The sequence below is a fragment of the Aedes aegypti genome, chromosome 3 (assembly GCF_002204515.2).
Source record: "Aedes aegypti strain LVP_AGWG chromosome 3, AaegL5.0 Primary Assembly, whole genome shotgun sequence".
Lineage (NCBI taxonomy): Eukaryota > Metazoa > Arthropoda > Insecta > Diptera > Culicidae > Aedes > Aedes aegypti.
The window spans coordinates 345,603,739-345,620,352 of NC_035109.1; the positions used below are offsets into that span (position 1 = coordinate 345,603,739).

The 16,614-nt window shown below is 38.8% G+C and overlaps 1 protein-coding gene across 2 annotated transcripts in view; it reads left to right on the forward strand.

Annotated features, from left to right (window-relative positions):
* Positions 1-14,493: 14,493 nt before the first annotated feature.
* The window catches only part of LOC5566047 (DNA-binding protein D-ETS-4), a 69,560-nt gene continuing 67,439 nt past the window's right edge, over positions 14,494-16,614 (forward strand). Inside the window, exons 1-2 of one of the 2 annotated variants that reach the window (XM_021854904.1) lie at positions 14,526-14,875; positions 14,945-15,308. In XM_021854904.1, the coding sequence (XP_021710596.1) occupies positions 15,273-15,308 (36 nt within the window). In that variant the 5' untranslated portion in view covers positions 14,526-14,875; positions 14,945-15,272. Of the gene's footprint in view, positions 15,309-16,614 lie in introns of both variants that reach the window. The other variant, XM_021854902.1, reaches the window with a different exon arrangement.

A 16,614-nucleotide genomic window follows, 5' to 3' on the forward strand; every position in this document is an offset into this window, starting at 1 on the left:
TAACTGTCAACTCAAAGTGGTGATAAAACTCCCCCTTGGGGTCAAGAACAGATGTCGGTTTTTGAGCATTTAATGAATCCAATAGGTAATCATTGTAGGTAGCCCACGGTTTCGTGCGGCTTACAATATGGCATCGAAAGACACGTTATCAAAGGCACCCTCAATATCCAAGAAAACACCCAAGCAGGATTGCTTCTGAGCGAATGCTTTCTCGATATCGTATACAACTTTGTGTAAAAGAGTCACAGTGGACTTTCCAGATTGGTAAGACTGTTGATTCATCTGAAGAGACATGTTTGCCAAATAAAAATCACGAATGTGATGATCGATAATGCGTTCCAGACATTTCAGAAGAAAAGAGGTCAGACTGATTGGTCTAAAACCCTTCGCTTCATCATACGACGCACGTCCTCCTTTCAGGAAAAAAAAAATACAGTAATATCACGCCAGGATCTGGGAATATACCCGGTAGCAAAACTGCTTACAAGTAGCTTTTTCAAAACATGTTGGATAAACTCAATTCCCTTTTGGAACAGAACAGGATGAATCCCATCCGCTCCTGGAGATTTTAAAGGAGCAAAACTATTCAGTAGTTACGATACTGCGAGCCAAGGCCAGAGACTCGTAAATACATGACAAGACATTTGGTTCATCCGTAGATGCTATGTACACACATCCGAGGAATTGAATTGAACACTATTGAATAAACATTCTAAAACTTCTGCATCAGAAGAAGTAAAGTCACCATCAGGTAAGCAAATTTCGTTTACTTGGAAATCCTCAGATTTTGCAAGGATTTTGTTCAGCCAACTGACTTCACTCAAACTGGAAACATTTGTACGAAGGTTTTTCCAGCCGGATTGTTCAGCAGAACGAAGAGCTTTCTTGTAAGCCTTGCGAGCCAACTTGAACGACTCTGATCCAGCTGAACGGCGTCTGTTCCATTTTTTTTCTATATTATTTTCTGAGTTTAGACAGATCGGGATTCCTCCATGGGGATCCTCTTATAGTCTTCAGAGACCGCGGAGGACATGCTTCTTCAAAAGCGTCCATAAATCCTACATCATGGAAGCTTTTGTAGTTGTAGTACCAACGGCATCATCCAAATCACTTGGATTTTAAATGGACGGAGAATATCCATGAAATTTGGTCGCAACCAATTCAGTGTAGAGTTCCCGGTTTGTTGATCGGGGATTCCTCAAACGCAAAGTCTGCGCAGTTATATCTGAATGCTCAAAGAAGATGTAGCGATGATCAGATAATGATTCCTCATCTGATACATGCCAATTCGTCAACTCGTGACTGATTCTATTGGAGCAGAACGTTACGTCTAACACTTCTTCTCTTCCATGAAGGTTGACGTATGTACCGTCGACCCTTTTCCAGCAAACCTCATGCAGCGCTACAATGTCGAACTTGCGGACCCTCAAAAATTCGGAACGAATGCGGATACTTCCCAAGAAATTGAAAGACTTACAGTTCCATGATCCGAGTTTCCAATCGTTAATCCGTTTTCGATGTCTGGGTATGCCGATCGTTTTGGTGTGAATTTACATTGTATGCTTCCTATACGGATGATTTTTACGGCTGCTTTCTAAGGCCTGCACCATTCCTCTGTCTCGCCGGAAAACCATTGTGCACAGCACTGTTTACAGTACCACGTTGGCACTGGGACGACGATCAGCCGCTGCTAACATGGAAAACAGAAGCTCTGATGAGCTACATCCTCAGAAGAAAGGAGCCCGGGGGCTTCCTGTCAGCATACGACCAAGGTACTACCGGGGTTGTTTATCCGATCTTTACTATGGTTACTCGTACCCCAGGCGGCACCGCGGGGAGGCAAGAATAGAATTTACTGGACAAGAGGCTGAGGACCACAAATGGGCTATATTTTATACCTGCAGGTACGCGAAGTACCAATGGTACGCAATGCTCAGTCAGTTACCACCCTCATTTGGTATTAACAATGCTTTCAAAAGTTTGTCAAATTGTGTTGTTGAAGCAAGGGGCATTGCAACACCAAAATATGATTGTGTTTTTATAGACGACGATCTAAAACTTATCTCTCAAAATCGTGAGCTGAAAAACTAAATTTTCCATGAGTGAATCATGAGTGATAAAATGAACACCTTCCTCAATGTTCATTGCAAAAAAAAAAAAACTGTCCTAGTCCAGTTGTCGCCGGTAAACCCTTATCAATCGCTTACATTTTCGGACCATTTCGGCGAAACGCGGGTGTGTCTATTATTATTTCCTTATCATTTTGCGAACATGCATTGATACGCAGTTTTGCTTGGAGATGTGGGGTTGAGTTGGTAATTGAGTTCACTGTGATTACACTGTTCACTTCCCAAAATATCTGGAACCAGCTTGTATTGATTGATCTGTACTTGGTGGGCGACAACACAGCGGAACAAAAATAACATTTTCATGTGACTCAAAGATCAAATGATGTGTCTCCAGCATATTTGGGGTAGCTGAATCCGTTGCTGCCCTCAGAAATTTTTCAACGCATTTCTGCTACAACGCTCAATTTTGTGCTACAAATCGTCAAAGTTGTATAAGTTATATTGTTGTTTAAATGAAGCTTAAACTATGATGGTTTAAATTTTTTTATAGTTAAATTTATCGAACATGCAAAATAAGACTTAAACTTTTGTGTGGAAATATAGTTTGATTATAATTTTCCGATTAAATATTGATATTATCGAATTCTTGAGCATGCTTGCATCTTCCTTATAAAATATATCGTTTCTCCTATATGGCCAAATACATTACTATTCAGAATTATCGAAAAAATATTTTTGCTATTTCTTATCGTGATAGGCTGTTTTTTATCACGCCAATCTGTCATGAAACGGCCTACTTTCCTGCGCTGAAGTATGTAGTGCGGGAATAGTTATTACGCAACTGAATTTAGTGATGTCTGAATCATTAGTAGCTGTGAAGTAGCCCTTCCAGAAATGTTGGTGGGAGAAGTAGTTCGTTAAGTTGTCCACTGTTTTGGATAAAAAGAAGGTCGTGACATTTTTGAACACGAAAATATATTCAGTGACCTCAAATTTAGTAAATAGTAGTATTTTGGTGCTTGAGACAAAAACTGTGTTCTACAGTGTATCGTTTGAATTGCGTTAATTCATTCAAAAATGCTATCGCCAACATAAAAAGCCTTCCTAGAAATGGTTCTGTCGAATTCGCATTTAGATTATCGACATTTTATAACCTTCTGATATAATGTATTACACTTCACCTGTCGACGACCCTGATTAGCCAAATAATTTATGGAAAGGTTCGCATGTACAATGTACCGTAATTATCCAATTCAAAATCAACCAGTTCCATGGTCTTGAAAGAGGAGGATTTTTACAATCATGTGTCGCCTCTCGACGAGTGAATCAGGTACCTACCGATCGTAATGGAATCGTGAGTGTAATTAGCATTTCAACATTAACCGTCGGCAAACTAACAGGGTGCAGCAAACCTACCGTGGCGAGTGTAGGAGGTGTACTTCTGGGGATAGAGATCTATTTTTGTCTCTGTGTGGTGATTAATTTATCGAGTGCACGGTGAGTGATCGGCTCCCGGGCGCTATGACGTGAATATCTACAAACATGACACGGCCATAAAGTGTTGGGTTTCTCCCCGCCGTGCAGTTCAAAAGGTTTCCGTGAGGTTGATCTACATTTTGTTTCTCGGTTGAGGCGCAGTCTCATAATTGCTGATAGTTGTCAAGGATTCGATACGAAACACTGTTGTAAATATTTGCATAACTTATTCAAATTGATCAGGATGCTAAGAATTACAGATTACTTACCTTATATTAATGAGATAATTGTTTTACTAATAAATGTTCTTTAAAGAAAATGGCAGTTGTATAAAAGAACGACTTATTTTTAACGACGAGAAATTAGGCTGATACAAATATTAATTTCCTTTTATGTAACCCCCCCCCTTCAAAAATCCGAAAATTTTGAAGGGGAGAAAAAAAAAAGATTCATCATTTTTTTGACATCAGTTAGGTTTTTTAAATTTTTAAAATAAAAAACAGGTAAAATAATGATCCAGATGACGATTGAAAAAAGTTTAACAAGTATCGTTAAAAATAAAAATTCGAAAAAAAAAACTTTTTTTTCATTTTTATTTTTTTGTTCCTTATTTATTTTTATCCCCCCCCCCCCTCGTACCTTCCAAGTGGTTCCGGACATAAAAAAAAATTAATATTTGTATCAGCCTTACTTATAAATTTAAAATAGTAAATGGTAGCGGTTTGCTGTGAAGTCCAGCAATCGTTCAGCGCATACTTACGTATCACCAGTCCAACGTTTGCTGTCTTGCGTTTCAGACGGGTGTTCAGTTCTGCCACCTTTTCAAATGTTCGGCCGAAAATTTCCATATCATCCGCGAAGCAAACAAATTGACTGCATCTCGTAAAAATCGTACTCCGGCTGTTGTGCCCGGCTCTCCGCATAACACCTTCTAGGACAATATTGAACAACAGGCACGGAATCACCTTGTCGTAGTCCCCGGTAAGATCCAAACGAACTGGAATGTTAGCCTGAAACCTTAAAACAATTTTTACACCTTCCATCATTGCTCTTATCAGCTCCCCAAGAAAATTGTTCTCGTCCATGATTTTCCATAGCTCTACGCGGTCGATACTATCGTCCTTAAAATCGATATGAAGGTGATGCGTTGGGACCTGGTGTTCACGGAATTTTTGAAGAATTTGCCGTACAGTAAAGATCTGGTCCATTGTCAATCGGCCGTCAGCGGAGCCGGCTTGATAACTTTCCACGAACTCGTTTACTACCTGTGACCAAGCATGGGAAAATTCACTCACTCACCCGAACGCTACCGAAAAAATATCTGCAAAGTATCTGCTGCCACCGAATGTTTAGTGACTGCCGAACGCTACTAGGGTGAGCGCAATCCCGACGAGTCGCAAACGATTGAGATAAACCGAAAATGCAAAGATATAATGAGCGGAGAGAGCACCTATTCGCTCTCAAATAGGATACACGAAAGAACGCGTTCGCCATTCAATCGCTGAATGCTTTCTGTGAAATGTACAGATTTTGCGTTCACTGAATCCTTTCGCCTTGTGTATTCCCAGTCAGTGAACGCTCTTCAGCTCTCAAACACGAATGCCACTCGTGCGGAATCGGAATGTAAAGAATCATTCGCTACAGCAATCGGATGCCTTCGGCACAAGGAATCAGTAGTGAATCATTCTGTTGCCGCTTTTGTCTAACTTGTCGCTCGGCGAACAAGAAGAAAGCGCTTTGGAAATTGAAACACTCAGCTTGGTTGCAGAAACGGCAATCTCGCTCTTGACCGCTTGTGGAAGTGAGCGAGAGAAACGCAATATTCGAGAGAATGTTTCCCATGCTTGCCGGTGACAGACGACAAAAGATGATCTCTCGCGGAACATTACTAAAGGACCTATGTACAAATGAGAGATTCTCTCCTCTCTCGTTCTCTTTCGATTATAACAGTGGAACACTAAAGATTTTGGGAAGTTTTTCACTATAGATCGAAAGTCAATTTCCTTGACTAGCGTTTCATACAAAAAACGCAACAGAAGAGATTAATGTGACTCAGTTATTAATGAAAGAGAAAGTAAACAAAGAGAGCCTCTCAATGTTAGATAGGTCCTTTAGTAATGTTACGCGAGATCTGAGATAATACTTTGTAGGCCGCATTTAGAATGGTGAACGCTCGAAAGTTCTCACAATCTAACTTGCCGCCTTTCGTGTATATGGAGCACATTACCCCTTCCTTCCACTCCTCCAGTAGCTGGTCTGTTTCCCAGATTGAGCCTATCAGCCGATACAGACAAATGGCCAGCCTTCCGGGTCCGTCTTGATGAGTTCAGCTCCAATACCATTCTTACCAGCAGCTTTATTGTTCTTGAGCTGGTGAATGGCATCCTCAACCTCCCTTAAAGTGGGGGTTGGTTTCCATCGTCCACAGTACCTCCGTTGTCTTAACCATCATTGTCTGTGTTCTCAGCACCTTTCAGGTGTTCGTTGAAGTGCTGCTTCCACCTTTTGATCACCTTACGCTCGTCCTTTAAGATGCTCCCATCGTTATCCCTGCACATCTCGGCTCGCCTATCGAAGCCGTTGTGGGATGCATTGTGCTTCTGATAGACTTACGTGTTTCTTGAGACCAGCACAGCTGTTCCATCTCCTCCAGGCGGCGTTTTTTCTCCCGAAATAGGCGGGTCTGCTGTTAGCGTTCTGCCGAGTCCCTTGCTGCAACATTACCGCCCGAGCTGCATTCTTGTCCTCTAGAATCTGCCTACATTCCTCGTTGAACCAATCGTCCCGTCCCGTCCCACGTATCCAATGTTGCTCTAGTTGCATTGTTGATGGCTGCATTCACTGTTCTGCAGCATTCCTCAAAAGGGACTTCATCCAGTTCACCCTCTTCCGGTAATCCGATAACACTGCGGAACACTTTTTTGTCTCAAGCACCAAAATACCGCTATTTACTCAATTAAAGATTCCTGAATCCATTGCCGTTTTCATAAATATCATAGCAAGTCTAGTTTTTAAGATATTGACTGTTGAAAATGCAAAATTTGACTATTTCAGCCAACTTGCATGCAAGTTTTCCAGCTTGTATGGCTATTTATTTGAATAATTTGCCTCAGAATTTAAACTTCATGTGTAAAACAATACTTATCAACAAATTTCATAATACTCTCGATGGTAAAATATATTTTTAGCGGGTTCAGAAATGTTTTGTATTTTGCCATATAAGAGAAACGAAGAATTTAGTATGGAGACTGCAAACCAGTTGAAAATATCGATTGCAACTAAATCAGTTGCTTAAGCCTCTATAGGTCATACTGGGGCGGCCGTCGGTACCGTTTGTTGTTATTGGCGGATAGTTTTGGGCGCAGTTTAACCATCACCAAATAGTGGTCGATGTTTGCGCCACGATAGGTCCTGACGTCGATAATGTCGGAGAAGTGCCGTTCATCTATCAGAACGTGGATTTGTGATTTTGTCTGCTGAGGTGATCTCCAGGTGTATCGATATGGAAGGCTGTGCTGTAGGAGAACTGGGGGTAATTTGCCCATAAGGGGCAAAACGCGCAACCCTAGATTTGGACGAACTACAGTATCGGACATATAAAATGCAACAAAGCCGGTTTTCCATACAAAATGGTGAACTTCAGAGAGTTATATATCCGCCGTTTCTCGACCGATTCTTTTCATTTTTTCAGTGACAAACTACAAATTTCCTCAAATTTCGAAAGCTATTGTAAAATTTGTGTGAAAACTATTGATTGAAAAGTTACAGATAGGTTGAATTTGGACATAAATGACACAAAATGATGTAGTTGGTTCAGCGCATTTGTTCATTGCATGATAAGGACCAAATGCGCAGAAGACACCGGAAGGATACGACGCATAGTTTGTCTGATACTTTTCGCCTTGGTGCATTTTTTTATGTCAAAATTCAACCTATCTGTAACTTTTGAATCAATAGTTTTCACAGAACTTTTACACTAGTTTTCGAAAATTGAGGAAATTTGTAGTTCGTCACAGAAAAAAATGAAAAGAATCGGTTGAGAAACGGCGGAGATATAACTCTCTGAAGTTGACCATTTTGTATGGGAAAACGGCTTTGGTGTATTTTATATGTCCGATACTGTATGTGATTCAGAATGCTATTTTCAATCCTAGATTGTAGTAAATAGATAAAAATGCTGTTTTTGTTGCAATTTTGTGAGAATTTCAAGGCCATTGTTTAGGTCGATAAATAACCAAATTTCTGAAATTATCAACGAGAGCTAACTTGTGCACTGTCATAGTTTATATTAGGGAGACATGGTCCAAAACGCACTGATGGGGTAAAATGGCTCACCTCATTAAATCATTCCTAGAACGTTTCAATTTGTATTTTTTGCCAAACGTTATTAAAAAATGTTTACTCAAGAGTTGCCGCCTCAACCCTTGGACATAAAATCATTTTCTTTCATTAATTTTCCGGTGAAGTTCAACATTTTTCACTCTTTCGCCTAAATATTAAGGTTTTCCGATGATTTCATAAAGGAATAAGCGTTTCCATACTACAGAGCAAACTCATGGAGAAACTTGGTTGCTAGTAGTTAGTTATTCATATTAAATGGCATTCTACCCCACCCATTTGGTCATTTTGAACCACCCCCATTTTCCAACCAACTTTTCTCTACGATTTAAACCCGTAAAAAAACTCATATTTAGGAAATGGTTTCATGATGGTAGATAGCAAATATTGTAAAGCTACTGTTAGGACATCGAATGGCGTTAAAATGTGGATCTCATTAGGAGAAAACGACACAAATCCTTAAAGTGGAATTTTTGATCATTTGATCCTACATGCAAAAATATGTTAAATGTGTCCTTTAAAGGCTTATTAAATCATCAATACTTCAATCAACTCGTTGGGCAAAACGCCCACTTCTATTTCTTAACACCAAAACAGCCGTTTGAAATCAAATTCTACCAAACGTAAGGCCACGTTGAAGTTACGCCCAAATTGGAATTTTTAAATGTACATTTTTCACATCAGCATGTATACTATTATCGAACAATAACATCTGAAAAAACGCCCGGATAAAGCAGCATGATTGTGTGCGTACGTATACAGCAAAAGAACTAAAATTGATAGCTGTTTCTACTATTTGATAGAAAACATGTTTGTTTATCCGACCATAATTAAAAAAGAGCATAAAATAATGTTTTGCACATCTAAAATCGCTGCTTTCCTTAACGTGGGCATACTACCCCCAGTCCCCTTAAGGTGAAGATGAATCGAAGCCAAACCTCAAATTTTCAAGAGCACGGATCTGGAGAACCGAACACCCGTATCAGCTAAAAACTTAATCGATTGGTCACCACCAGCGAGTGACCAATCGATTAAGTTTTGAACTTAAACGGATGTTTGGTTCTCCAGATCCGTGCACTTGAAAATTTGAGGTTTGGCTTCGATTCATCTTCACCTTAAAACAAATTTACTTGATCAAAAACACTTGATGGATGAACGGTCTTGTCTTATGGCAATATTTGAAAAATATTTAAATTTCAAACATGAATTGATGATTTAGATTGATGATTTAGTAAGATTTTGTTCTGTACGCTATCCTCTTATACATCGTTTGATTTTTTTTTGTTAGAAGGAGCAGGAATGCAATGTACGTAATAATAGATGAAATATTTTTACCGGTCCTAATTGTTTCACTCCAGAAACAAACTGGTAGCCCGTTTGTCAAAACTGGACAGCATCATTGCAAACATTCAATTCCGAAACGAAAACCATAAAACCAGTTATCTCCGTATCGAAACACCCAGTCTCCAGTCTTGGACATAATATTATGCGTAATAGCTATGTGATTTGCGTGCAAGAGCCATAATACCAATATTATCAAATTCTATAGCGATGTGGAACTATGAAGTTAGTTGGATGTTTAACAAAACTTATTTATCTTTAGGATTATCTTTTTTTCTTATAACATCTAGTAGAAATTTATTAAACAAAATTTCATAGTTATTTTGACAAGTTACTTGAATGCGTTGTGTTTGCACACTAATACATTATTAGGCTCATTCCTTCTTAGATTCAGGATTAATCATTGAATTAAAACAGAAAATATCATACAAGGTGACAAACAGAAAAAGTTACGTGACGTTCAAAAACTACCCAACAACAGAAAATTTTAAAGTCACTTGTTTTCGTTGTTGCTGTCGTTGTCGTCGTCGTCATCATCCTCGATGTCCACCTCCACCGTTTTTCCTTTACAGCAATATTGGGTCTGGGTGCTCCCTCTCTTAGTTATCCTATACAATTCAACCTACCACAACAACCACCACAAGCATTTCGATCTTTCGGACTGGCTCGGATCAATCTCCGTTGTGAGCGAACGGAAAAACTTGTTTTGTTTTGGCTCATTCAGCGGCAGCAACGCTGGATTTTAGCAAAGCAATCAAATGAGCAACTCTTTCTTGGGGCTGTGTGTCGGATAAGTAGTGATCGCCACCATAGGCGGATTCAGTAGGGGAAGACCCCCAGTATCGGACCCCTAAGCCGATAAATTCATTATTCCTAAATTTTTGTTTTATGCGATCTTGTTAACCATTTGTGATAGATATTACTGTAAATTCTCTCCAACTCGATATTGAATGGACCATAGAGTTAGGGAGGTATCGAGTTACATAACCAGGGCAACAGCGATCGAAGGGATCATCGAGTCAGCCATGAAAACCAACTTTTTATTTATTATTCATATCTTCTACTTAGTCGTACACTGCTCATAACTGCATATTTGTAACATTCGACAAAAATAGGTATTGAGTAAATGGAACACCAAGTGTGCATTTGATGGCACTATGGGGGGGAGGGGGGTGGTTAAGTAAAATTTCAAAAAATCATCAAGAACTCTAAAGTGCTTATTTGAGGCTGAAATTTTGTACAGCTCATATCGCATATTCGGTGAATAGTCAGAAAATGATTCTGATAGAAATTTCGTTGCTATTACATTACTAGGCTCATGTATAATCTCAATGTGACTGTTATGCGGTTACAATTACCAATGTGACAAACCAACTTGGTATTTTTTTCGAATTTTCTAGAACAATCTCACAGATTTCGGTAAGTTGATCGAAAGTGTTAATCATTTGATGACGCTCCACGGTATCAACTCGAAATTGTCAAATATGTCGAATGTGACAAATATGCAGTTATGGACAGTATAGATGGTAAAATACTGTACGTTTTACTATGGTTTTCTAATTCGATATCGAGGTTTGGAATATCGAGAGTTGATTGCGTTATTTTTGTTACGTGCAAAAATCAGTCTGAAAATATTCTTGCTGTGCGTACACGAATTCTCTCTGCTCTTGGAAGTTTTTTAAAAACAACCTAGAGCAATAAAACAGTACTTCCCAGTGCTAAAAAAACAGCTCTTTTTTTAGTGCTAGAACAAAAAAAGGGTATTTTTCAGTGCTACTAACGCTTTTCAGTACTGTTTTTTCTACTATTGATCCTTGTTTGGACCCGTGCCTTCGATGTTTCGTTGGACCCGTTAGCCAAAGCTAGCGGTGGTAATCCTTCTTGGACACCGGTTCGGGAAGAAACCTCTCGAAGGTCACGGAGATTGAAAAAACAGCAGATGAACAGTAATATCCGTTACGATAACGGTCGTTTCCGGAATTTGCCTGGTAGAGTATCGAACTTTGCTCATTTTTCGCTTGATTAGGAATCATATCCATCAGGAAGATCACAATCATGCTCATTCACAAACTAATTTTAATTCGTCGGGTAGCCATTCGAATCATTCAATTTTGAATGTATCTACCCACGGAAAATGTTTTGCCGATACCGTAGCAGGTAATTTGAACTCCTCCCCTATTCATACTATGAGTACCCATTCTAATTGTTTCAAATCAAATGTGAGCTCCGCATTTTCGTCTACCGAAAATTCTAACGGAAAATTATTAAATAATGTACCACTTCAAGTGATATGTCTGCCTTTGATTTTAATTTTCTAACTGAACAATTGAATCTAATGATTGATGCAATGTTCAAAACCACCACTATTGACTGAAGCAGTCCAAATTGGTGTGAAATTTGCTTATCAAGTTGTTATTAGAATACGTTTTTCTGATGGATCCAAATAATAATTTAAATATTTTTCATTGGAATGCTCGTTCTTTGAATGGTAAAGAGGACGAGCTGTTTAAATTTCTTACAGCTAATAAGGTGCATATAACAGTTATTACTGAAACTTGGATGCAGGTTTTATCCAAACTCAAAAGAGATCCTAAATTTTTTGTTTTTCGTAATGATCGACTTGACGGGGCATGTGGGGGAGTTGCAATCATCATTCATAGGCGTATAAAACATCAACTGTTTTCGTCATTTGAAACGAAAGTTTTTGAAACTTTAGGTGTTTCAGTTGAAACACAGCTTAGTAAATATACTTCCATAGTTGCCTATTTGCCTTTTCAATGCCCTGGGCAGCAAGTTGAATTGCTCCAAAATGACTTGCGAAAATTGACTCGCAATAAGTCAAATTTTTTTGTCATTGCCAAACATCGGTCATGGAATAATTCACAATGTAATTCCAACGGCAGAATTTTATTTGATGAGGGCTCTTCAGGATATTTCTCAATTCAATACCTTGATAGCCCTACGTGTTTTTCTTCCTCTACGATTGATTTGGTCTTAACCGACTCTAGTCATCTTTGTAGTCAATTAGTTACTCATGTTGATTTTGATTCTGATCATGTCCCTGTTACGTTTCAAATATCCCATGAAGCGATTCTCAATCGTATCAGCTCCACTTTCAATAGTTTTCCAGCCGACTGGAATTTATATGAAACGTATGAAACGTATATTGACTCTAATTTTGATGTTAACATTTCTTTACAAACTAAACTTGATATTGACAATGCTCTTGATACTTTAACAAATTCCATTGTTGAAGCCAGGAGCATTGCAATTCCAAAATGTGAAGTAAATTTTGAATCCGTGATTATAGACGATGATCTTAAACTCTTGATCCGTCTTAAAAACGTGAGAAGAAGGCAATTTCAACGCACCCGCGATCTTGCTATGAAATTTATTTGGCAGGATTAGCAGAAAAAAAATCAAAAAACGTTTTGCTCAATTAAGAAACAAAAATTTCTCAATATGACACTGGTTCTAAGCCCTTTTGGAAATTATCTAAAATTTAGAAAAAACCTCAGAAGCCCATACCGGCATTGAAAGAGGAAAACAAAATATTACTAACTAATTGCGAAAAAGCTCAAAAACTTGCTATGCAGTTTGAAAGTGCGCACAATTTTTTTTAGGACTTACTAGTCCAATTGAAAATCAAGTTACTCAGGACTTCGAAAATATTCTCAATCAAGAGAACATTTTCGAAAATTCCTGGGAGACTGGTTTGGAAGAAGTAAGAACTATTATTACAAAAAATACAAAAATATGAAAGCTCCTGACGATGATGGAATTTTCTGAATCATCAAGAAACTTCCAGAAAGTAGCTTATCATTTTTAGTCAATATATTTAACAAATGTTTTACATTAACATATTTTCCTGACAAATGGAAAAATGCTAAGGTTGTACCAATTTTAAAACCAGACAAAAATCCTGCAGAAGCTTCTAGCTATCGTCCTATCAGTTTGCTTTCCTTCATCAGTAAACTTTTTGAAAAGGTTAATTTGAACAGAATGATGGCCCACATCGACGAAAATTCCATTTTTGCCAATGAACAGTTCGGATTCCGCCATAGACATTCGACCACTCATTAACTTTTACGTGCAACAAATTTGATCCGTTCCAACAAATTTGAAGGCTATTTTACTGGTCTTGCTCTTCTAGACATAGAAAAAGCATTCGACAGTGTTTGGCAAGAAGGCTTGATTGTAAAATTAAAAGAACTTTAATTTTCCAACATACATTGTTATAATAATTCAAAGTTATCTGTCAAATCGTACACTTCAGGTTAATTATCAGAAATCTAGGTCTAAAAGTCTTCCTGTAAGAGCTGGTTTTACTCAAAGCAGCATTTGGGGACCAATATTATGCAATATTTTAACAGCTGACTTACCTGAGTTACCTCGGGGATGTCAAAAATCCTTGTTTGTGGATGACACAGGCCTCTCCGCCAAAGGACGAAGCCTGTGTGTCATCTGTAGTAGATTGAAAAACGATTGGACATGTACTTTTCATACTTGCAAAAATAGAAGATTTCTCCTAATGCTTCCAAAACTCAACTTATAATATTCCCACATAAAGCTCTTTATTTGAAACCGTCAAGTAAACATGCTCTTATGATGAGAGAGGTTCCTTTTCCACCACTTTGATCTTCTTTCGTTTTAAAAGCGTTTTTATTAAATGTGCTCTAACAAAAGTTGTTGAAAATGGATTGATTTTTTCAAAATTTGTTTTTTTAGTTGATTTTCAAACGTAAATTGATTGATTATATTCGTTTACTGTATAATCAGTTGAATGATTATTGGATTGATCTAATGAGTATGAATTCATATTCAAGTAACTATCACATAGTATTCATCTTATTCGATTGGACTCATGTTTTTCGAAAACTAATGGAGCTCCGAAGCTACCAAAAAATATTGAATCACTGCGTGCGGACTGATCGCAAAATTTTATTCAATGACAGTTTGAGTTAATGAAATCCATCGTAATTCAAAGCTTGTTGTAGAAATGTGAATCATGAATACTCTCTGTGCAATCTGATCAGTTTATTTGAAGTCCCCTCCTGTCTGCGCCCGTGTAGCAACATCAACCTACACAACTCCCCGAAGCCGCACAACCGAGCGAAGCAGTAGCGCTACGAAGTGGCAAGTGGCTCCCATCGAGACGTGAGCTGTTGTCCGGCAGCATGGAGAGCGGTGCGGATTAACGATCACCTACACACGCAACAAGAGCACGGCGCGAGTAAGTAAGCAAAGCAGCGAAACGACTCCAGAGCACCGAGAGTGGTTAGCTTTTGCGCGATCAGCTTCGCGTTTATTCACGAGTCGAGAGCTGAACAGAGCGGAGTGATTATTGCTACTTTCGACGAAGATAGTTTTTTTGTTATTTGTTGTGTACCTATACTTGAGTTGCCTTAAAACCGATTGAAAGTCTAGAGATTATCAAGGAGTCTCGGAAGGATCGTAAAGAAGAATCAGGTTTACGAATACAGTGCAAGCGTCTGAAGCGTGTGACCTTTGCGAACTAAACAAAATAAACGGAATTTCGGACAGAGGTGATAATTCGGTGGATCGTGCTTTTGAAGTGGTTGATTATCTCGACAATACAAAGAAGTCAGTGATTCGGCGCAAGTTAAGTCATTTATTTTCGCCAAGCAAGAGTGAGCAGCAGATGAGTTTTCATCGCTGATAACAGTTATCATCGTTACAACTCATAACTCATATTACAGGCTTAATGCGCTGCAAGCCAAGGGAACACACTTAACGAGCGCGTGAGCAGAAGCGTTTAAATCAGTGAAAAAAAAAAAACTGCAGTGAAGTGTTCAACCTATGCCGAGAGGCGTTTGCGCATAAACAAACTTGCCAATGGAAAAGCGTTCAAACGGCTGCCATTAGCACTGATTTAAGTACGAGGCGCTAGCGGTGCATACCAGCGAAAAACCATATGCTAGCAGGGAAAGTACGCAATTAAGGAACGTTTAACTAACTTATTTATTTATTCAACCAGTGTGTATTTATTAAATCGCGTGTGCTAAGTTTTAGAAAAACCGAGCGAAAATGGCCCAGGACATGATGTTCTACCCGAAGGAGACGGTAAGTATCACGATACGTTCGTAAGGGGAAAACTCAAAGATATTATCTGCCAACACTGATCTCGACCTCCCGAAAAATACGCCCGATGACGCAATTCATAATCGTCGAGCTGGCAACCCTGTCCGCTGCCCCACTGGAACAATATAAACATTAGGGGCGCGCGCGCGAAAAAAAAATCAAATCAACATCCCGAAACAGGTTTTTTTCCCTCCCGACGAACATGGAGATTTCTAATGTAATCACCGCCATCGATATCTACCTACCAGCGCACAGTGGTTGCGCTCCGCACAAATGCTGGCCTAAAAGCACATGACACAAATGCTGGCCTAAAAGGCACATGACATGACACGAAACAAAATTTAAATCGAAGTTTCCGATAAATTTGGAAAGATTAGTTTAATTAAATAAATCAACTAAAACATATCAACATTAAAATTGATTGAAATTAAATTATTTGCTCACCAAATTAAAGTAGAAGATTTGAGTTTTTTTTTTAATTTATTTGGAACTGAATAACAAAGTCAGTTTTCATTATTGATTTGTTTTCATGATAACGTTGTATGAAGGGCCAAAAAAGGGGGGCGGACCCGTAAGCAGAGACACTTACGCGAAACCCGCGAAAAAAAGAAGAATACACTTGCTGACATTGTCAAATAATAATCGTGGCAAATACGATTCAAGACAGTTGCAAAACATAGAAAAAGATCTGTTCTTTCGAATGAAAACGGTTAAGAATGAATTGAATTGAATTACTTTTTATTGAAGGGATTTTCTGCCGTAGGCAGGTTCATCCCCAACCGGTTAAGATTGATTAAGTGGAGATTTAGTACAAAAACAACTGTTTCGTTGGAACAACATCCAAGATGTTTGGAGAATTCAGTAGAGCCAATTTCAATTTATATCTCTTCAGTTCACATGATGTCAGAAATCGAAATGTTTTCCAGCTGATCTACAACTATGGGAAATCATTATTCAATACTGATGAAAACAAGAAAAAATATCAGTAAGAGGACTTGCAAACTTTTTTTTTACCTTTGGCCAGTTTTGGCCGACTGTGCCACGGCTCGGGCGGTGGCGGCGATCGCCATCGGAAGGGGTTTGCTTGTCGCTTGCTGAAATGTATATACTAACACATCACATCTACACAGGGCGCGCGAGGGTCTAAAACAGCGAAATAGCCATCGCCATCGTCAGTCAGGCAGTCGCAAGCGACTGTCGGTTGGGCTATTATATGATAATTAAATTCATTAGTATTCCAAATCTGATGCGAGTTTTTCTCGGGCGATCCTGACGTGTTCAAATCGGG